This window comes from Pollachius pollachius (genome assembly GCF_949987615.1).
Source record: "Pollachius pollachius genome assembly, chromosome: 14".
NCBI lineage: Eukaryota > Metazoa > Chordata > Actinopteri > Gadiformes > Gadidae > Pollachius > Pollachius pollachius.
The window spans coordinates 5,735,129-5,757,470 of NC_136947.1; the positions used below are offsets into that span (position 1 = coordinate 5,735,129).

The following is a 22,342-nucleotide window of genomic DNA, read 5'->3' on the forward strand; positions in this document are numbered from 1 at the left end:
GTTGGTCGTTAAGTGCAGTAAATCAGTAAAATGAAGGGAACTCATTACCATGAACTTACATGGCCACAGTGCTAGGGTGCCACACAGTTCATTTACATAATGCTGCTGCTGCTAGTGTGTATTGATATCCATATTCTCAACCATTCACGATGAAACCCAGTCTCTCAGGGACGCCATTGTGGGACCAAAACAAACACTGTGGGGCGCCTGAAGCCAAACACACACACACACACACACACACACACACACACACACACACACACACACACACACACACACACACACACACACACACACACACACACACACACACACACACACACACACACACACACAATCTCAGAGCCAGGCAAGCACTTTAAGTAATCCAGCTTTGCCCTCTGCCAGCAGAGTTCAATTACAATGGATGTGGTTCCGAAGAAGTTAACTTCAAAGGAGACACACATACAGTACAGTGCATGTATATGTTATAGCGGGCAGTGTCCATAACTCAAGCTGATGCCTGTGTAGTATGTGTCAGCACCTCGATTGAAAGAGGGCGAGAAAAAACAACAACACACAGAGACTTACAATGATTTGACATGATGTTAGCCAGAGTGGCAATGATGATGACAATGTGTTGGGCGGTTATGACAGCCGTGAAGCCGTGAGTGAATTCCATATTGTTATTATCTGCCTGCGTCGCTTCCGGATTCTTAACTGAAAAAAAATACCCTGAAAGAATTCTGAAAAAAAAAGACAATATGTCAAATAATGATGCTGTGACCAACTCCTCCTTGACTTGTCATTGCTGCTTTCAGCCGGAGAGATGACTTTGATGTTCCGTAAGCCTCTTCCCTTCAGTGGTGCTGAGGTGGGCATTCGTGGCAGGCAGGATTGCGTATTAATCTGTCCCGCTCTGCACGGATGGCCCATTGAGCTGTCTGACAGTAAGCCTATAGGCTGTGTGTGTGTGTGTGTGTGTGTGTGTGTGTGTGTGTGTGTGTGTGTGTGTGTGTGTGTGTGTGTGTGTGTGTGTGTGTGTGTGTGTGTGGGGAAGGAGGGGGGGGGGATAGGGTCTATGATAGTGTCTGATGATGACAGCACTTGAAGGGGATGAAGTAAGAGGTTCTAGAAGTTAAGCCTGCATATGAATCGATATGAATAGAGCATACAATTCTTGCGCAATGTAGTGCCAGCCAGGAAAAGGCATAGAAATGGTCATGGATAGGTATAAGTACCTCGACTGATGTTTGATGGTGTTTGCAGCTAATTCTCTGTTGTTATTGGTTAAACGTCTGACATCTTGCTGTTGCAGACCACATATTAAATTGCAAATCTGAAACTTGTTGTGTTTGATGTTTGAGAATGTTATAACGTCGTTATGAGACGTTTCGTCTTGCACCTAGATTTCTCAAACGTATGAGGCAATCAAAGATGCCTTCTAAACTTCCTAACCTTGTTCAAGGCTATACACAGGGACAATGATGTCATCATCATACCAAATCTTGCAGCATGTTAAGTGAACCAGATTTGGGTACCAAGTAACCTCAAAATGGGCGGCTAGTAGAAAACTTGAGATTTCTCTACACTGCTGCGGAGCAGCTAACCACAATTACAATTAATAAACATTTTACAATATATTTAGGGCACACCATGACATAAGGAAACAGGGCTATAATTAGCTGCCTGGGGTTTGCATCTGGTGTCCTGTCAAATAAGCAGCTCAGAGGTCAAACAGCATCACAGATCAAGGTATGAATATATTCTCTTTTGCCAACCAATGCTGATCTGCAAGGGAGCGAGAGACAGTGAGACACAAAGGAGAAAGGAGAGAAAGAGAGGGAGCGAGAGAGAGAGAGAGAGAGAGAGAGAGAGAGAGAGAGAGAGAGAGAGAGAGAGAATAAACACATCAGGAATGAAAATTTAAACAAATTTTAAAAAAGTCTCCCACATGCCCTCAAACATGACTTCAAGGAGACGGTAGAGGCTGACTGAAAATGCGATAACTGTCGGCTTGGTCGGTCAAGGTATACTGAGCATCGCCATCCTCATCGTCTTAAAACAGCCGATCCTACACAACACAAGCAAACACTGACCTCCAACAGGTCTGAGCTGAATGAGCGCCTTACACAATTCCCCAGCACACGCTGCTTGCTTACATATGTCATCCTTAGCCCCGTCATTCAAACTGCACACACACACACGCGCACAAACACCAGCAGCAGGAATCCAACACCACAGGTTAAACAAAACAAACATGCCAACAACTGTTGCCTCCGCGACACGCTACAAATTACAGGAGCGTGGCAAGAGACATCCGATCGCGAGCCCGTCCGATCGACATTGACTAATAGTGTTTTCATGAACTCCTGCAAGGAAAAAATCAATACGGAGCGCTTGTTTGACTACGGCACCGTCTGTCCTCATTCAACCGCAAGCAGTCTGTTGAGAGAGGGGGGCTAAGGAGCTGTCGGATCCCACACCCGCTATACTGCTATTGAAGACTGTGTGCGTAAACACATCGACAGCAAATTACCGGCTGCAAGGCATGGTGGATGCTTGTCCCTATCCACACAAGCCCCCCCCCCCCCCCCCCCCCCCCCCCCCCCAACAGCTCTAAGTACAGCGTTCACTCCGGTCACACTGCAGGCACACAGTCCCACGCGACGTCTGCCAGTAATTATGAATGAACGAGCAGCTAAATAAAGTGTGCATGTGCTTGGCTGCGAGGATAACTCTGCCTGGGACATGTCATCACAAGGGTGCTTTCCAGGGTTTTCCACAGAGTGTCGCTTGGATATTACGAGGATTATTCTATTAATAGACGTTATTAGAATGATATTCTGTATTTTTTCGTTTGCTACAGTTGTCCTGTCTATTTCCCTATGTTTTTTAATGTCATCTCCGCGTTCCCTGCAACATACAAACTCCACTGTTGCTATGGGATGAGAGAGAGAGAGAGAGAGAGAGAGAGAGAGAGAGAAAGAGAGAGAGAGAGCGTGCGAGAGAGAGCGAGTGCGAGAGACAAGCAGAAGGAGATAGCGCAAAAACGATGTTGCCGACGGTTTCTTACATAGGTGGACTGCACTCTCCGCCAGTGTCCCAGCCCACAGCAATACATCAAGACATCCAGGGGGAGCCGAGGAGGGGGCGCCGGCCGGGGGAGCCCCTGGCAGGGAGACGGCGGTCTCTCTCTTCAGGCTGGAGCCAGGCGCAGCATCCCCACCGCACACAGGTGCTCCACCTGTGCTCGTCGGCGGAAGAGAAGAGACGGCGGGCGGGCGGGGGTGGGGGGCGTCACAGTGAGTAGGGCTCGTCCCTGTGGGAAGTTTTAGACGAGTTTGCCCGACGGTTGAGGAGATGCAAATTCCATCCGGGATGGAACGTGTGGTCCGGAAAAAAAGATTAAATAAGAGGTCCCGAGAAGAAGGGGTCCGCAAACTCCAGTGTAGGGGGGGAAACGGGAACGGGGTTCCTGATTTGGGATGTGTCCCAGACTACCCGATCATATCAAGGGGGGAGGGGGGGGGGGTTAGGGTAAACTTCATCTTCTGTCCTGCCGGGCTCATCCCCACACCTATCCTATCCCCCCCCGACCTAACTCACCTGTTCGGCCCTTTATTATCCCCTCCCACCCCCCACCCCCCCAACGACCACCGGACCACGCTTCACCCTGTCATTCACCTCACCCCCTGCCCGCGGCTTCCCGACCAGACTGTTCACACCCCCCGGACCGCTGCCACCGACACGCGGCAAGTCATGCTCCTTCCCGGGCGCTCCTCCTCCTTCAGGCTGATAACGGAATGAAACAAGATGCGCTGATGTTGCCAAGTCTACGTCTTGTCGCCTGGAACACTTCCTCTCTCCACTGCCACGATCCCCTCTCCCTCAGCTCGCCCGAGGAGCTGAGGGATGAGGTCCAGATTGAGAGAATGGGGGGGGGGGGGGGGGGGGGGGGGTGGTCTGTGTCTCCCCCCCCCCCCCACCATCTCTAGCTCCTCCCAGTATCTCTCTCTCTCTCTCTCTCTCTCTCTCTCTCTCTCTCTCTCTCTCTCTCTCTCTTCTCTCAGGTCTGATCTGGGCGGTGCCCGCTTACCTGAGTCACTCTTTCTCTCTCCCTCCGCGGAGTGTGACTGTGTGTGTGTGTGTGTGTGTGTGTGTGTGTGTGTGTGCGCACGTCCGTCCGTCCGTGCATGTGTGCCAGTCAGTGTGTGTGTGTTTGGGGTAGGGAGGGGGGGTGCGTAGCTGCCATTGACTGCTACTCTGGCTCTGTTGCCATGCTAGAGCAGGTAACATTCCACTAGCGCAGGAGACACACAGTCTGAATTCAAATGCGCCTCCAGCCCCACGCATTTGCAAAGGCTCCCACCACTCCCCTCCCACCCTAACGCCTTCCCCTCCCCTCCTTTAGCACTCCCCTTCAAACCCTTCATCTCTCTATCTGCCCCCTCTCTTCTTGTTGCTCTCACGCTCTCTCTTACACACACACACACACACACACACACACACGAGGACTGCTGCTTCCTACTCCTCTTCCTCCCATGTCTAATTCCACAGCTCTCTTTTTTGCTTTCTTTCTCTCGCTCTTTACTTGTCAGCACCCATGCAACTCTCTTCCTTTCTCCTCTGGAGCCTGGCTGAAAAGGCATTGTGTGTGTGTGTGTATGTGTGTGTGTGTGTGTTAAAGATTTCCATTCAACCCCTCCCCAATATGCAGGCTATACTACTACTATACTATTTTAAAGAAGGGTTTCAAAAACGAAATGAATGCAAATGAGGCCCCCCGAGCTTGAACGGCAAAGAGAATATCCCTTATAAAGAAAGAGATGAAATAAATTAATAAAGAGGGCTTTATCTCCGAGAGCACGCGCAGACTTCCATTCCACCGACGGAGTGTGTGTGTGAAATCCGGAGACGGGCTGCCCTGCCTTAATTGCACTTGGCTGTTATCAGGCGAGCGCGAGCCCAGTGCTGCTGCTATGCCCTCCTTCACAGATTACAAGGATCATCGTGTCCTCCGGGTGCTCATTTAAGGGATATACCATTTTTCAGTTTCCCTTTCCCGTGACATTAAAACAGGGCCATGTCCCCTCTGAGGCGGGTGCGGTGGACTCACGAGCCAGCGTGGTTACCCGTACCCCCGGACACCCCTGCCTATCCCTACATCACCAGGGGCACCACTCGACCACCACGTCGGACGTGGAAGCAGCTCCGTCTCAGTGTATGCACAGCGCACCTACACGTGGACACACAGGGGGAAATCCGGATTCTGTGGAATTGAGAGGGGTTTCTTGAGGTTTTGAAAAAGTGCTTTTCCCAGAGTTTCTGTCCCAGAGCTTTGGCTCATCCATCAGAGGGACAAAGACCTGAAACTCTGGAGGGTTGGGGTAGAGGAAAGGAGGGGGGGGGGGGGTTATAACTCTGTCACACCTGTCCTGCCGTAGGACTGCAGATTATATATCACTTTTTCTCACTGCTGTCATCCTGCACTGACAGCTGTACACACACACACACACACACACACAAACACACACACACAGGGTCCACAAACGGTTGAGTTATAGGCACGCTCTATCCCATAAACCCTCAACACAAGGGGCCAGGGTAACAAGTGAAAGGATGCCATTTTCTGCCACAGAGACGGGCATTCCTGCCAAGCAGACAGTTAAATCCAAGATGACAAGCCGCTGAGAGAACTCTGCCGTTCAACCATTGCCTCGGGAGGAAAAGCAGCGGTGGCATATGTTTGTCTGAAAAAAGACTGACGGAAGGTGTGTGTCGTATGAGCCGTGAAGGCAGCTGCTAAGTGGTGCCATTAAGATACCGATACTTGTAGCTCTTGAATCTCTCGTAGACTCGAAGACTCCTAAGGTTTGCATGCTAATACAGCCCGGTTATGTGCAGTGGACTATGAATCCCTAATAAGATTTATTCTAGAAGGCCTTCTGGCTACTAGGAATCTTCAGAAGGACTGGGCTACATAATGAGATGAAACATGGATAATGAGAGTATCAGTTCACTCACATTAATCACAGAAAGAATCGTGACCCTTTATTAGATACTGCAAAGGCTTGAATGTATCCACATTGATGAAAACACAATAGTTACAAAATAATACAAACTCCAATGGGGGAAAATAAGAATAAAGCATCAAAGCAAAGCTCTAACGGGGCAAAAATAAAGAAATAAAATGTAATTCCATCGTCAATAAAACAATACTTTTGTGGTTTTAAATCTCGCATGTCGCTGCCTTTACCGCTCCCTTGGACAGAAATCAGGGGGATGTGAATTACTTTGTTTGGTTAACTCGTCACTCATCAGCTGAGCAAAGACCAGGGACACACGCACACACACACACACACACACACACACACACACACACACACACACACAGAATCGTCTCTGGCTCTTCGTCCTGAACCTCAGAACATGCTGCGTCTCTTCAAGAGCCTGGTCAGGAAGGTGAAGTACACGTAGCTCAGGCAGACCAGCAGGTTCTTCACCACGTACAGCACGGGCGTCACGTATGCACCGGCCGCGCCCAGCAGGGCAAGGCGCAGCACCAGGAAGGGGAAGTCCTGCAGCGCCACCCCAGCCGTTGACCCCAGGGGGCTCCTGGGGTCCACGGCCAGCCGCAGGGTGGACAGGAAGGCCAGGACGAAGACGGGGATGGCCCAGGCCGAGTAGAACACGCGGGGATCCGCTGCCACCCGAAGCACCTCCGCCGTGTCCAGCCAGAACAGGAAGCTGTCGGCGAACGCCTCGGACCGCGGGTCCCTGGACCGCAGGAAGCGGAGCGGGCCCGGGCAGGGGGCCGGCGAGTACAGGTAGGTCCGGACGGGCGTCGAGTGCCGGCGGGGGTCATGGGAGATGTAGCTTCTCGCACCCGCTGCAGGGGGGCCGTTGATGACGGCGGCGGCGGTGGTGCTGGTGGTGTCCGTGGGAGCGGGGGCTGTAGAGCCGTTCTGGCTGATGGTGTCGGGGACGTCGGGGGGGTGGTGGTCGGGCTGGGGGAGCTGGCCCGTCACGGTGGTCACCTGCCCAAGGTGGGTGAGGACGGGCCCCCGCATGTCGAAGTCTGCGCCCGGACTGCTGCCAGCTGGGGCCGGATTGGACCAGATTGGACCAGAGCTTGTTATGGTTTTCAACGCCATCCCTCCATCCATTTAGGTCCATGTGTTTGAATAAATAATTGTGTAGGCCTTTTCACTTTAAGGCTTTCATTTATTTAATTTTTGGTTTTAGAATTAGTTCACAAGCAAATTTCAGTGAATGCTTGGCTCTTTCTAAAGTTGTTATTTCCGCACTGTATTTGTGTGCAGACTGTGGGGGTGCTTATTTTGGGCCAATATATTGAGGGTGTAATTGACGATTTAAAATACAGCAAATGCAAAAGTAACACAGCCCCATGTGGATGGAGCAAAGAATATTTGTGATTGATTTGTGGTTGGCCATTCACTTCCTTCACTCCTATTATAACAATGTTCTCAACGGGAATGTTTTCAATGATGGAACCAGTTTCCGTTATTGACGTAAATCGAGCGAATGACAATGTCACACAAAAAACAGACGACCATTCCCATAAAGAGGTCATGAGGCGCGATACCTTTCCCCGTGAGGCTACAGGGGCGAATCCTCTCGACGACATCCACGCAGATGAGGCAGAGAAGCACCAAGGAGACGGGCAGCTCGGTGAAATGATCTAGTGTCTGTCCTGCGTCCACCTGTACCTAGGGGCCATTAAATCCAGAAGGAAAAGAAACAATTAGGGAGAGCTGACACCGGGGAACGGGAAATGCTATGGATTAAAACCCAGACAAAATTAATGAACGGAATTCTAACGCATGGAAACAGACAGGGTGATAGTCATGAACGCCTCGTATTCCATCACCACGGCGATTAAAACACCACCCGAAGCCGTGCATGGCTGATCAAAGCATTAGGGCCATGAATATATGGGACAGGTATGCATGCAGGTAAATTATGTGGCAGATGCTATTTTTCTTGGTCAAAAACGTGCTTTAGCCAATGTCCACTCGCTTTATGCTGATGGGCATGGAGGTTTGTCGTTAATGGACAACCTTTTTATGTAAAATCGGTTACTGAGTATCCTAATAAACCTGCCTCAAATAAATTCCTGCCTCACACGAGCCTTGTGACTAGGATCATCCATTTGAAATGATTTTACGATGACATTGATGGTCCTTCCTGAGAGACTACACGAAGGACTAGTACTTCCAAGATACTGGAACAGCTCCAAAGTCGGGTGAATTCTTTGGACGTCGTCCATCGATTTATATCATCAAGTATCAAAACTTTGGAGAATCAATGAGACTCTGGAGAAGTGAGCCTTCACACTGAATAATGATACTGCTGTATCGTCACACTGCCTCACATGAGGGCTCCGGAAATGAGCTAGTTCCACAAAGGGGATGTTTGAGCAGCTGGTTGGCTCCTGAAGGACCCCGGTGGAGCATGACAGTGGAACATAACGACAGCAGACGCCTTTGGGTGACAGGCAGGATCGGTCCTGAGGTTACCTTGGAGGCGGCTATCAGCAGAGCGAAACACGGTAATGGACACAGTATGACATAGGCCAATGCTGCGGGTCTCCTGGGGGAAAACAAGGAAATAAGTTTGATTATTTTTTTGGAATGTGTGACGAATGTTTTGCAATAAATGAGCTGTCTTTCTAGTGCCATTTCATTATTGAACTAGGAGCAGGTGTACTCATTAATTACAGATAATAGCATTCTATTCACACAGAGAGACGGTATTTATTCAACAAACACCACAACTTTACTTTAATATACTATAGCTTTGGACAGAACCATGAAAAAGTAGTTTACTAGTAAGTTGGAAAATTAACAATTTCCTATATATTATTTTGCTTACCAAACATTTCATCCATCAGCCTATTGGAAGATGTTTATCGTCATTGTTCTTTTTTCATGGTTTAATGTCTCTTTCAATACATGTTCATACTTTTTTAATGACACAAACTCAAACTCACCATTGTTTGATTTTGGTGATGAACCTGCGACGCCTCAGGATCAGGTACTTGAGCGGAGCCCACACCAGAAGGGTCACGGAGGTGACGTAGGCGATGGACACGGCCACTACCAGCCAGTACGCGGTCCGGTCGTTCCCACCGTTCAGGTCACGCACGAGGCCGGCGAACCGCTCCATGACCACGAAGAGCGGCGCACAGATGGCTGCGAACTGCAGCGCCTCGAAGACGACCAGCTTGACCGTCTTCCCCGAGGGCATGTTTGTTTTGGTTTTCTTACCCCCGCGTCAAAGCCGTGGGTTCGACACCCCTCGCAGTTTCTTAGCTGTCCCAGGCTGGACGCTAACATCAAACCACAAGACACGCATCTCTCGCACAGGGGGAGTTGGTGCAGCCGTCGTTGGACTCTGACACTGCTTACTCCGCTCCGCAGTTTTACTGCTGAGGTAATGAGGTGGTCATACGTCCCGTGTTTATGTCTCCACATAAAAAAAGGCACACGATGACTTGTCTCTTTAAAACTCAAGGGGAGAGATGTGTATACATGGTCAACATATGCAAATTAATGTGGAGTAGGGTGAAGTCTTTACTTTGTTATAATACCTTTTAAATAGTGGTGTTAAAATAAAACCGTCAGCCTGATCATTAGTGGTCTCTCTGCCCTCTATCGTTGCTCGTTTTAGGACCCTATATATATATATTTAACTCCATGTAGTCTTGTTTGTTTTAGTAACTGCCCTTATTAAATTAATTAACGTGATTGGCCATCAGGTGGATCAAAGATGATTGACTGAATCCAGCATGTTCAGGAAGTAAAAGGGAGCAAATGTAAAGACAACATACATCTACCGAAGGGAGGATTAATGTGACCTTCGGAGGAGAGTGCCCTAGAATGAACATGAAGCAAGTGATCAGAGACCGTTAAAATTAGATTGCCATCTAGTGGCCAACAGGATAACCAATCATAAGGGCTGCTCGACAAGGCAGTGTCAGGGAGTGTCCACAAAATAAATTGAACAAGGAGGACGAGATTCATTTTCAACAGCAGACGAGATATCCTGTACATTTGGCCTGTTTTTTTTATTGTGAATATCAATTCATAAGTATGGTTAAAAGAGTAAATAGAAACAGTGTACAATTCAGAACAAAATCTTTACAATGATGAGGTTGGTTTTAAAGTTAAAAACAGGCAGCTTCTCAGTCCTGTACAATAAAATAAGATGAGGGCTAAAGTCCAGTGCTATCTTTTGGTGCAAACAAAATTAAATAAAAAAAATTACGTCAATGTGGTTCACTGGCTCATGGTCCCATCTTTCCAGAACACCTGCTACAATTGATCAAACTCTTGCTTTGCGACACAACAAAATGGCACTGTTGTCCTGGTGTAGGGTTAAGTTAAAAAGGCAGCAACAAGTACAGAAGCACAAGATGACCTCTCTGAGCAAGCAATGTAAAAACCAAGCCCAGAGGTACCTGAACACAAAATAGCCTGTGGCCTTCAGAACAATGGTGTATTGGGTGTTTTAACAGTTGCCTACAAAAGCTCAGAACCAATTTCAAACATGTTTTTTTAGGCAGAAGGGGGAATTAAGAAGCACAATGAGAGCTGCACTCCTTGCAAAATTTTAAGTGACATTTGTACACAGAGATGTGGTTCAGGGTGAAAGGACATTAAATAAAGAAAACAATTTAAGAAAATACCAACATGGACCATAAGTTGTAGACAGCTAAAGCAGTATTTGAATACATGAAGTCCATCCAAAAGCCCAAGAAACTCAAACCAAAGCAATTACAAGAGTTTGCAAGTCTTAAGTGGAGTCCAGGAGTTAATGAGGTACAATGTGATGAGGCTTCGGTTTGCCTGGTTTGAGAACCACAGTTTAGGGAGCATGCAATATTGTGACACCAGATCAAGTCTCTGCTCTAGTGGATGACAGCTTTGAATCTATACATATCTATTCATAGACACAAACAAATGAAATTAGCCGTCTACAACGGACATGCATGCTGGTGTGCGTTCGGAGAGATAATTATTAAGAGAACATAATGGGTTTCAAAAAAGACAAAGATACACTTTTAAAAGCAGTTAGTTCAGTAATCAACCACTAGTTATACCATGAATGAGAGAAATCAATCTCCACTTTGCACATGAGCAACTTAAATATACACAACTAAATTAGGCAGAATATTACATCATCTTCATCAGATGTATTTAATACTTCCAGGCGTCGCCTGCGCACTTCAAAATATAAATTAATCATATCCATTGTTCAACACAAAGAAAAAAAATCGGCAGCGAGGTTCCAAAGAGCTCACCCCCCTCGCTGATCCAAAGCCACAAGTCCATGGCCTTCAAGTGTGTTTAAGCAGCTCTGAAGTACGGTGAACACAGTGAGCGTTTGCTCGCTAGCGCTCTGAAATACTACTTCATCTAGAATGAACTTGGCGGCGAAACGAGTCGATGCAATGGAGCCTCCGTGACAAGGGGGGGGGGGGGGGGGGGGCTCTTTTCCTAGGGGGCCAACTGACCGGTTTGGGGCCCTTTGATAATCAAGTGAAATGCAACAGAACGGTGCTAAAGTACAGACCCACTGGGGGCCAAGGTGTGGCTTCACCACTAGCTCAGCATATGTATGAATGTGTGTGTGTGTGTGTGTCTGTGTGTGTCTGAGTGTGTCTGAGTGTGCACACACGGACACACACACACGATCGCATGATCCTTCTTATTCCCTTCAACAACAAAAAAAAGTGGCTTCAGTATTCAGTACTTCTAAAAAATAATAGACAAAAAGGTTGAGAACATATTCCCCGGGGTAGCCTGGGTATTCAATGCGATGCTAATATTCTTCAGCACTGCTTAAAGTAGTGTCTTGTTTGCACAGATGAGAGAAAATAAAATAAAAAGGTGTGGCCATCTTTATGTCGTGGAGAGTAGCAGTGCAATTGGCCTGGTTGAGGCCTGTGTGTGTGTGTGTGTGTGTGTGTGTGTGTGTGTGAGCAGCACAATGTTATCTCCTCAAAACTACAGGTGTCTGTGATGCTCAAAACCACATTGCCCACGTGACTGGTTTTGAATCTTTTTTGTTTTTCCATGTTCACATCAACACAATGCTTTCACCGTTTCAAACGATAACTCACGAAGCAAACACAAGAAAAGAAAAGAAGACCAAAACAAAACCACACACGAGATGTGAGCTCACCTTGAGGGGGTCCAACTTGATGAAAAAATAATTTAAATCCCCTCTACGAAAGAGACGTGACATGAGGTTTTTTTTTTGTCCGTTATGTGACACCATTATTTACAGTCAGCCCACGCAGCTCGAATTGGGATGGAGGAGGGGAGGGGGGGAAACCAGCATTGCTAGTGCACTCGGCCCACTACAGAAAAGCATCTGTAGAGTATTAGCTTAACACTTGGGGCGTACCGCCCCCTCCCTACCACTAACTTAATGCAGTACAGAAGAAATGCCAAGATCAGAGTGTGCATGTGGCGTATGCATGTGGAGGGTGCGTGTGATGTGTGCATGTGATGTGTGCATGTGCTGTTTGCGTGTGGAGTGTACATGTACTGTGAAGTGTGTATACGACGGTTTGGTCACGAGCAGGTTCCCTATAGCAGGGCTTTCTCCGGGTACGGGATGTGTTGGGTGTCTGTGGGGGCCTGTAAGCTCTGACCAGAGGACGCGCTGTAGCTGGGCGGCTGGTTCATGACGCCGGGGCCGGGGCCCGGGGGAGGGCCGGGGAGGCTGGCCTGGTTCTGGTAGGCCTGGACGTCTGCCGGGGACGGGCTGTAGACGGGCGGCTGGCCCATGTACATGTGGATGTCACTGAGCAAAACAACAGCAACAAGAACACAGCAACAGTGTTGAGGACATGAGGATCTCGCGGGACGAATGACAACCAAAATCCACAAAAACTTAAAGCCCAACTCAGTGTTCAAGCAGAGTGGGAGAATCAGTGAGAGTTTACAGACTGATGAACAACGCACAGCCTGCGCCGTTTAGCTTTACTGTGAAGCTATTAGGAAGGCGGTGAAAGCTACAGTCCAGAACGGAGAAAGGGCCAGGACACAAATCGCAGCCAGGCCGCTGAAACACTGCATTTGTTTCTGTGGTGACCACCCTGCATCTCTATAGAATTGAACCAACGCTACAGGCTGTAGGGTTCATGTGAGTCGCTGGTTCAGAAACGTGCAGTCTGCTATTGCAGCACTGCTGGATCCTTCTGTCTGGGCCTACCTGGGTGCTGCTTGGCCAGGCATGGGTGGCCCGGCCTGGAGCTGCTCCATGGGCACAGGGTAGCCCTGCATCCCCGGCCCCATGGCATACGAGCCTGGGCTTGGCTGAACGGGATACCCCTGTGGGCGCACATAGATCGGCACTCATGAAGGCAAATGGAAAACAGTGGGAGTACCTGCTTGGACGACAATGGCCGTATTGGTATGACACCAGTCAAATTAATGTATTAAATGTAATTAATATGTACACTATGAATGTAAATGTAATAAATGTATAACATGAAAATTACCATAATTACTACACTTCTCTACATTACATCTCTCACACATCATCCTTGGCATTTAGTTTGAATCCCCCCCCCCCCCCCCCTCACACACACACACATACACGCACACACACAGCAAGCAAATAAAAGCCGGGAAAGTCGGTTCTTTAATCGACTTGCCTACGTCAGTTAAATAAACTTGATTAAAAATGACTTAAAAAAGAAAATCTCTTCTTTGCAACCTCTCCACCCATTCCTCGTTCCACAAGGTGAACGGGGCCTGGCTGAGCGGCCTCACGGGGCCTGGCTGAGCGGCCTCACGGGGCCTGGCTGAGCGGCCTCACGGGGCCTCACCTGTTGGGCCGTGTTGGCGGTCGGCTGCTGGGGCGGCTGCATGTAGTACTGCTGGCTCTGGAGCTTGGCGTACATGCCGTACACGGGGTCCTCGTTCATCAGCTTGGCGTACATGGACAGCGCCTCCATCAGCTTCACGTTCAGCTCCGACAGCTCAGAGTGCCTACTGCGAGACACAACCATGCGGCCCCGCATCCAGAGGTAAGGACAGCCTCTTCTCAGGGCCTCATGCACTTTCAGAGTCAAAGTCAACGTCAGCTTGATTGTCAATTACTTCATATGTGGACATGCAAAGCAGTCGAGAAGACGTTTCTCATTAGTCCAACGGTGAACAGATAAAGTGCACATGCACAACAGATAAGACAACACTAAAAGTAAACAACAGATAAGACAACACTAAAAGTAAACATTCAAGTGCACAAGAGATAAGGACATAACAAATATTAAAAAGATAGTAATAAAATAAACAATGAAATAATAAAATCTCAAAGGAAATCTAAGTAGCAGCATACGTTTCTGTATAAGTTAAGTCGAGTTATGGTAGTGCAAAAAAGGCAGGCAGAAAAAAATCTGTACTATATATTTGTAACATACTGGTAGGAGATATCGGGGAACTAGAGGCTTGCTGATAAAAAATTATCAGCATCAGAGTGCATTGGCTGTTATGTTAATAAGGGTTAAGTGTTGAGAAAATGAAGTTCAATGAAATCCATTGCAATCTCAGGTTATTTCTGTCGATCGATTTCCTTCTGTTCCTTCAAGGATTATCCCTTCTGGCTACGTAGACAAGAGACAAATGACTGTACACGCACATTATGGAAAAGTCACAGCTGAATGCAGCTATGGCGTTTCAGACTTTGAGGAGTTAAAATCTACACATCAGCAGGGAGTAGGGATTCAGACCACACACAATGCTGAGTCTGTTCAGGACCGAGTCTATTAGAGGACTATGAGATCTATATACATTGTTTTTTAAACCATTTTCTTGCCAAGGTATCTGGTAGGAGTGTACATGCAACGGTGATATGTCATGGTTATTTTTATGATTTGATATCCTGTTTTCTATCCCTGTGAGGGGAATACTCAGACTTTGGGGGAAATATTTTCCAGTTATCCATAGTCCTACGAGAAGCGCTGAACACGTTTTTCTCTCTTTCAGCCGAGCACTGGTTCCGACTGAGTTAGCATTTGACAGCGTTAACAGATATCCTTGGCAGCGGATGAGATTAACAAGCTCCCTCGAGTGGGGGTGAAATAAACCATTCCAAGGTAAATATATTTTAGCTCATCACTTTTGGAACCGTGAATTGAAAAAATTTCCAGATGGTTTTAGAGCTACATTTTGTAGTTGTATTTATCTTCCACCCTGATGTATAATTGATCACTAAATGTATTCATTTTGCATTGCAAAATCATTTAGCAGCATTTGCAGAGAAAAAAAAAACCCAAGCCAAGTCTAACGGCTTAGTCATAGCCCTTCACTTTCCCACTGCAGACATCAGTTTTGTTAAACATGGATTGAGGTTATTAGACCGAGGTATTTGTAAACCAAGTCTTGACTGATCGGTAACTCCTAGTTCATGTCAGCAGATGGGTGTGCGCCTTGGAAGCGGTGGTGTCAGTATGCAACCGAATGTGGAATCGTCCCTTAAAATAAATCATCATTTGTACCTGTCTATGTCCTCCAGTTTCTGGTCAATGAGTGGTCCCATTTGGTTGCAGGCACCTAAACACCAGACACAAGGTTCAGCATCATTGATGGTTAATCCCTGCATAGCTTTATCATGAATATAGGCCCAAGTTAATTTCAATAACAAAAGTTGCAGATCACAAAAAAAATATTAATCCTCAAAAGAGCTCAAAAGCGACTGCCCCATTTTTTAACAGCTACACCTCCTGAAGGGAATTTCCTTTTCATTCACTATACTGACGTTTCAGAAGAAAACAAATATTGGCCTGGAACTAGGCCAACCAACGACAAGATGAGCCATGAAGATAAAACATTGGATTCGGGTCAAAAAATATATGTGTGGAAAAGAGAAGAAAAGTATTGGTAAAAGACTGCCTAATTATTGTGGGTGAAGGAACTATTCATCCCATAAACCAATGTGAATGATACCTTTCCAACGACTTCCAACCTAATGATAGTTTGGCACGCTTCTTGAGTTAACCTTATTACAGTATTTATCTTGTGGAAGTGAACACCCTGTTTCAGCTCGGATTCAAACAGATTCAGAAAACAAAATTAGGCCTGTGAATGCGAGGAAGGAGGAGGGCTTGCTACTCTTATGGCTGGGACCCGTTTGTGATGCTTTAGTAGTATATGCGAAGGAGCGTTATGATGAGCACTGTTGATATGAAGTGCCCAACACACTGTTGGGTTATACTGAAAGTGCCCGAGAAGCTTAACCCTCTCTCAAACGTGAACACCAATATAAGCCGCTGGGCCGGACATCCCCACACAATGTGGGGTTATAATGCAGGTTGTCAAGGGGATTTTCACTTCCAGAGCCTCACTGGGGAGCTCTACTCAGCAGCAGCAGCCATTCAAACGGTACACAATAACACCTTTACGAGCCGATCACACTGATGTTGTAACAGACGCAGATGCTTTGAAGCACCTTGGCAGAGTGCCTTGTGCTTACTACTCTGAGCATCTGTGAAGCGGGGCAGCGTGCACATTATGCCTTTTAAACGGTTTTAACAGTTAAAGTAGACTTGACAAGGGGCCAATTCTTGCTATTGCTTACATCCTTCTTCATTAGAGTCGGCCCTTTTAACCTGGCCTTTGTTTGGAGGCCATGCCTTGGTGGACAACCCTTTTAGCCAATCAGATTAACGAACCGTCACCAATGGAGCAAAACTATACTGATCTTTCCAAATCCGGTCGAACATTGAACACACGGCTCATGTCGTCCTCCTATGGTGAAATGTTGAAATAAACCTCTACTGCACTGCTTCCAAACCAAGGCACCCCTTTACTGCCAATCCCAGACCTTGTAAAAGGAAATAATAATTTGCGTGGAGGACCGCTTTTGCAAAGCTTCCCGCGATCTAACGTCAACAGCGATCTTGTACCCCCTCAATCATAATCCCATATCAACAATGTCAAAGTGTTGACATTTTATCGTCTTTGCGTAGTGTAGTGCATAAGGGAGGGTGTTTGTCCTTACCTTCCAGCTGGAGCAGTTCGACAGCATCTGACTGGTTATCCGTGGGGTCGGCACTCTGAATCATCTGCAGCAGCTGGTCCATTTTCTCCTGAGAGGAAAACAAAAACCTCTAATTAAACAAATGAAGGATTTCAGTTCATTCGTGGAAGAAATACACCTGTCCCCCAAAATAATAAATGTTGACAATGGACCAATGAGGTGCCGGGACAATGATGCGTTACCTCATCTATAAACACGGGCTCTGGCTCCGCCTCAAGAGTCTCCACCAGGACCTCTTCGTTGAACTGCACCGATTTCTTCTCGGTCTTGACTGTAGATTATAGCGAAACAAAGAATTGATCATCAACATCGAATAAGCATTAAAGGAAGGAAGGGAAGCATAACAGTAAAAAAAAAACTAATAATTGGGAGACCAGTGAAGGATAAATGACTGTAATGCAAAGAAAAGAAACCCAATATCTATAAACAATGACACAAGGCCAGGCCTCTCCCAGTCTTTCGCAGCGCTGAGCATTTCAAGGGTATATTACTGGTCAACTATTGTGGAAAGTGTTCGGCTGCGACTGAATCATTACATTCAGGGAAGGCACACTGCTTTCAGTTTGACCAAACCGTTAAGTCTCATTCCCTCACTTAATGAACGCATATGGAAATGCATGTCAAGCAGTACAAACTACTTTGTGATCTCTATGGGGTTGAAATGTTTGCGTCACTGTAGTGTACCGCCGCTCCTGACCAATCAGTGCCCTTCAAAGAAGCCTTCGTACAGCCAGCTGCGTCATCATCTTTCCCGCCGCAGCTGAACTGCAGCCGACCTGAGACAAACCCACACTGGGACACGGAGCAGCGGAAGAGGGGATGAAGGATGGCGGGGTCAACCCCTTCCCATCACTGGTAAACAAGGGCTTAACACTCTGTATAGGAAGGGATTGATGGGAGTCTATAATTGTGCTTTGTTTTTCTTCGATTGCTCCAGGGAGGCTACTGACAAAAGGTATTTTCACGAGTAGAATCAATAAGGCAATAGTGCTAATGGGCGAATGAAAGAGCGGATTGGCCGGGCAAACCAAAGTGGATCCCATTGGAGAGGGTGTGTGTGTACGCGTACACATTTGGACTCATTGTGTGTGTGTGAGTGTGTGCGTGTTGGTGTGCGTGTGTGTGGACTCACCCATCTCTGGCTCTGCGGTTAGGTCCGCAGTTACAAAGTTGGAGGGGAAGAGGCCCACTCCCTGGTATGTTTCCCCTTTCCACCAGTTGGGGTCGCTGTGGTCAAATGAGAAAGCAAACCAAAAAGAAAAACCTTCAGTACCACTGGGTGTTTTTGTGGTGCTGGAACAACGTTAATATGTGACCTCATATTAAAAAAAGGTGAAAGTGATTCAAACTGAACGACATAATTCTTTACGGTGGCAATTGGATCAATTCGATCTGCATGATCTTTACAATAGTGCAGCGGGGCCAATCACAGAGGCCCAAATTAACGAGGCACTTTTGCAAGCCCCTCTCACTATTGATGGAGACGCTAACCTCTAACGTGAAGCCTTGTCCATTCATCAACATTAAATCGAGGAGGCCGTTACCGAAATCCTCACAGCGGAAGGAAAACCAGTAAACAACTCAATCGAGACACGGCCGGCACCGTTTATGATGATTACTAATCCCATAGTCGTGAGTGTGTGCGTGTGTGTGAGCCCTAAAGGTCACCTGTCGTCCAGGATGGTGATGATCTCCCCGGACTTGAATGTGAGCTCGTTGTCTTCGGCCGCCTCAAAGTCGTAGATGGCGCGCACCTTCCGGCCATCCGCCTTGTGAGAGGAGAGCAGGCTGGAGGCGCTGGGGTAGAGGCTGGACAGGGAGCCCTGAGGCTGCCCTCGCTGCTCTTTCAGCGATAGCTCGATGGCTGTGGACAGACCGGGGCGGCTGGGTCAATCGGATGTCGGGGCTGACGCGAACAAGTGCCATCGTGTGTCCGGTGAGCACCCGACACGTTTCTACACACGGACCGCCTGAGACAGTGAAATCCCTCGGAAGCACGATTCCTGGGTCTCTCCAAGCCATTGCAAGAAAGGCCCCCAGGATCTGGTAGACAATTTCGATGGATATCTTACGATATCTCATTAATTCGAGTTGTGGCATCACAGAACCAAACCTTGGTGGCCCGTTAATAGTACGGCGTTTGTAATGTTCCAAGTCTAAAGTTTTTAAAGAAAACGTCCCAATCAAGCCGTTACCTTTGGCCAGGTCTTCCTCTTCCTTTTTAGTGGAGGCGGTGGCAGGGTCCTTGGCAACCAACGCAGGGCTTGCCTTTGCCTGTTCTGCAGCCTAAAACCAATGATTACAGCCACCGTCAGTGTGCACCGCGAAACCAAAACAACCATCAAAGGGCGATGACTCAAAGCATTCTCAACCATGGCTGAAACCGAGACCAAAAGCCAGAAGACGAGCGTGGGTTTTGTTTTTCTGCCAATGTGAGCACTACTGATCTACCAGGGCTTCACTGCAGCGCTACCTGGGAGCCCACGGCCGGGAAGGTGACCCCCTGCTCTCTGAGGTTCTTGATCATGGCCGAGATGAGGCTAAGCTGAGGATCGTTCCGGAAGTCTTCCGCCCACTCCACCATCAGGGCCTTCAGCTTCTCACAGACTTTCGGGTGGCCCTAGTGACGTGCATGCCCACACACACACACACACACACACAGACACATGCATACATACGCCCACACAGACCCACAGAACCATACTCCAATCTGTTATCAAGGGGCTCGGGGCGTTGTGATTCATACAAGCAAAATGAAGCAGTGCGGATTTTGCTCGAATTCAAATTATTTGAAATCAAAAGATCCACGACTATCTTACCTTGTTCAGAACATTGCTGACTTCACTAGCAAACTCCCTGGAGCACACCTCCAAGTGAAATATTTTCCCACAGTTTGAAACACAGGCGCCAAGTAGCTGTCGGGACAGTAGTAGAGGGAATTGGAAAACAAGTCTGAAATAAATGCTTAAAACATTTTCTTTAGATTTACCTCAGATAAAATAACCACTCATTCAATGATACAGCATTGTATTAATTTACCAACATGCCAACAGAGGATTTGAAACAGAAGGCCACTCAATAAATGTGCTTACAGTCAGTGCCTGCATGGCCACATGCGGGTCCTTGTGGTTCACTCGTCTCATTATCGAGCGAAGACATTCTTTCGGACTGGAATGCAATAATAAAAAGGTCAAAACTCAAAAAGGTCTAGTGATCAGTGAATGACAAAGAAGCATAATCACAAAAGCTCCAATACTGCTCCAGTTTAGCCCACTATATTAAGCTATTAATTCAAAAGCTATTAATCAAGGCTCATTCCCGATTTATGGGCTTCTTGGTTATACAAATGAAAGACACTGACTGTGAGTGTCTTTCAGTGGCCACACTGTGGCCTTTGGGAAATGGCTTTTATCAATACAATTATCATGCTACTTGATGACGATAGAAACCCACCCAGTACGGGACTGTCCTATTTTATCACAGATGTCCAAAATGAGGCCCCAGTCCTCGGCTGTGTTCATCTCACTGGTTGCTTTCTCTGCAGGGAAGAATCAAGTGAAACTTGTATCATCAGGTTTCTTGAAAAGACACACATTGCACTTAAAACATATTTATAACTAGCAGGATGTTTTGGTTTGTGCTGAGGTACAGTGTGGCTCACACATTGTGTGTAAATATTAAAAATGCAACTAAAGGACACTAGAGCGGTAAACCACAGGAAGAGGAACTAGTAAATATCGTTGCGGTTTCCCACATGCACACAGTTCCACTATATCTTTCAGCAAACCAGCGATACAAACATTACGCGACTAATCCAGAGTGTTATTAATAAACATGACTCGCTGATGATTCTGAGGCAATTTTTCACCCAGGGCAGAGAGACTATAAAACATGCAGCAGAGGGTTCTAACCCTAGATGACGTGGGTCCAGGGAACACACAGACCTACCTCAATAGGTGTGTCTGAGCATCCTTTACCGAAGAGCACACTGGCATTCAGCCCAGGATCAGTTTATCACAATTTCATTTCCACATCGCCAAGCCTCAGGCGTTTATAACGTAACTAATATTCTTATATTCGCTTATATTCGTCTTATATTCTCCTTAAGGCTGGATGATATTCGAGCATCTGTTCTTAACACAGCTAGCACACCAGTAACCCTACTGTAACTTAATGGGGTTCAGTGCAGCCAGGACTGACGTTGCTAAAACCTAAGGCGATTGTTGACATTTGTCTAGACAGGCCACGAAAAAGACACGCATGAATACACGTGCACAGAAATAGTTGGGTGTACAACAATAATTTCCAGGTAACAGTTCTAACTTAGCTCGTAAGGGCTAGCCGCCTGCTAAGGGCTAACCGTTCACTGACCACTATTTATGTAGACGTTTCACTCACCAACATCTTGGTCAAAGGGGTTTGTCGTGAAGAGAGGCATGGCTGATGTGTTGACAACAGATTCCGCCTTCTTCTCTCTTTTTTGTCTTTCACTTTTGTGTACAGCGTTACACGGTACGAGTCGTCATACCGTTAACTTAGTGGATATAAATCGCTCGCAGGCGGCGGCTAGCAGAAGCTACACAGTCATCCCTTTAACAGACGGCAACAAGCTGAGCATTGTGGGTAATCGGGGGACTAAACGGTACGAACGTCCCGTTCACACGTCGACCCCTGACACCGTGTGATAAACAACAGTCTCACAAGGGATATATCGATACATTGTGACCGTATTAATATCTGTCGAATCACCGAGTGAATGTCCTATGTCGTAGAAACTCGAATGTCATCGTCAGGCGACGGCGATCACATGACAGTGTCGTATCGATGGAGTAGACCTTCTCCTATGTGTATTTTGTCAAATTCGGTATAACCGTGTAATGATGCCTGGTTTCACTATATTCAAGTCTTTTAAATGTCCTATCAATTTCTTCCAGTTTACCGTATGGGTCTCCTATGTGTAGCAAGTGTCGCCCATTACTAATTATAGTTCTGCTACTTTTATATACCTGGGCACATGGTTTATGGATTCATATAGATTAAATGAGACACTCCATTGGTCATCAAAACTCTTAACTAATTATAGTTCTGCTACTTTTATATACCTGGGCACATGGTTTATGGATTCATATAGATTAAATGAGACACTCCATTGATCATCAAAACTCTTAACAAAGCACATAGAATAACTAATATTCAGAAACTGTTACGTAGGCTTTCCCTGATTATAATATGGGAAAAAATATTTGTATTGTAAATGTACAACAGCCCGTATACTGTTATT

The 22,342-nt window shown here is 46.9% G+C and overlaps 2 protein-coding genes across 2 annotated transcripts; both read right to left on the reverse strand.

Annotated features, from left to right (window-relative positions):
- Window positions 1-6,404: 6,404 nt before the first annotated feature.
- Window positions 6,405-9,252, reverse strand: tmem236 (transmembrane protein 236; the record flags this gene model as incomplete). Its single annotated transcript, XM_079750477.1, has 4 exons — window positions 6,405-7,081; window positions 7,589-7,712; window positions 8,523-8,595; window positions 8,996-9,252. 4 exons carry the CDS (start codon window positions 9,250-9,252, stop codon window positions 6,405-6,407), a joined length of 1,131 nt encoding a protein of 376 aa, XP_079606603.1.
- Window positions 9,253-10,048: 796 nt separating this feature from the next.
- On the reverse strand, window positions 10,049-21,711 carry stam (signal transducing adaptor molecule (SH3 domain and ITAM motif) 1). Its single transcript, XM_079750448.1, has 14 exons — window positions 21,460-21,711; window positions 20,515-20,599; window positions 20,154-20,229; window positions 19,881-19,976; window positions 19,535-19,681; window positions 19,257-19,347; window positions 18,730-18,925; window positions 18,194-18,288; window positions 17,244-17,332; window positions 17,023-17,110; window positions 15,521-15,575; window positions 13,850-14,015; window positions 13,231-13,349; window positions 10,049-12,819 (listed from the first exon to the last, which is right to left on the reverse strand). The coding sequence occupies exons 1-14, from the start codon at window positions 21,497-21,499 to the stop codon at window positions 12,603-12,605; spliced, it is 1,560 nt and encodes a 519-aa protein (XP_079606574.1). The 5' UTR covers window positions 21,500-21,711; the 3' UTR covers window positions 10,049-12,602.
- Window positions 21,712-22,342: the final 631 nt, after the last annotated feature.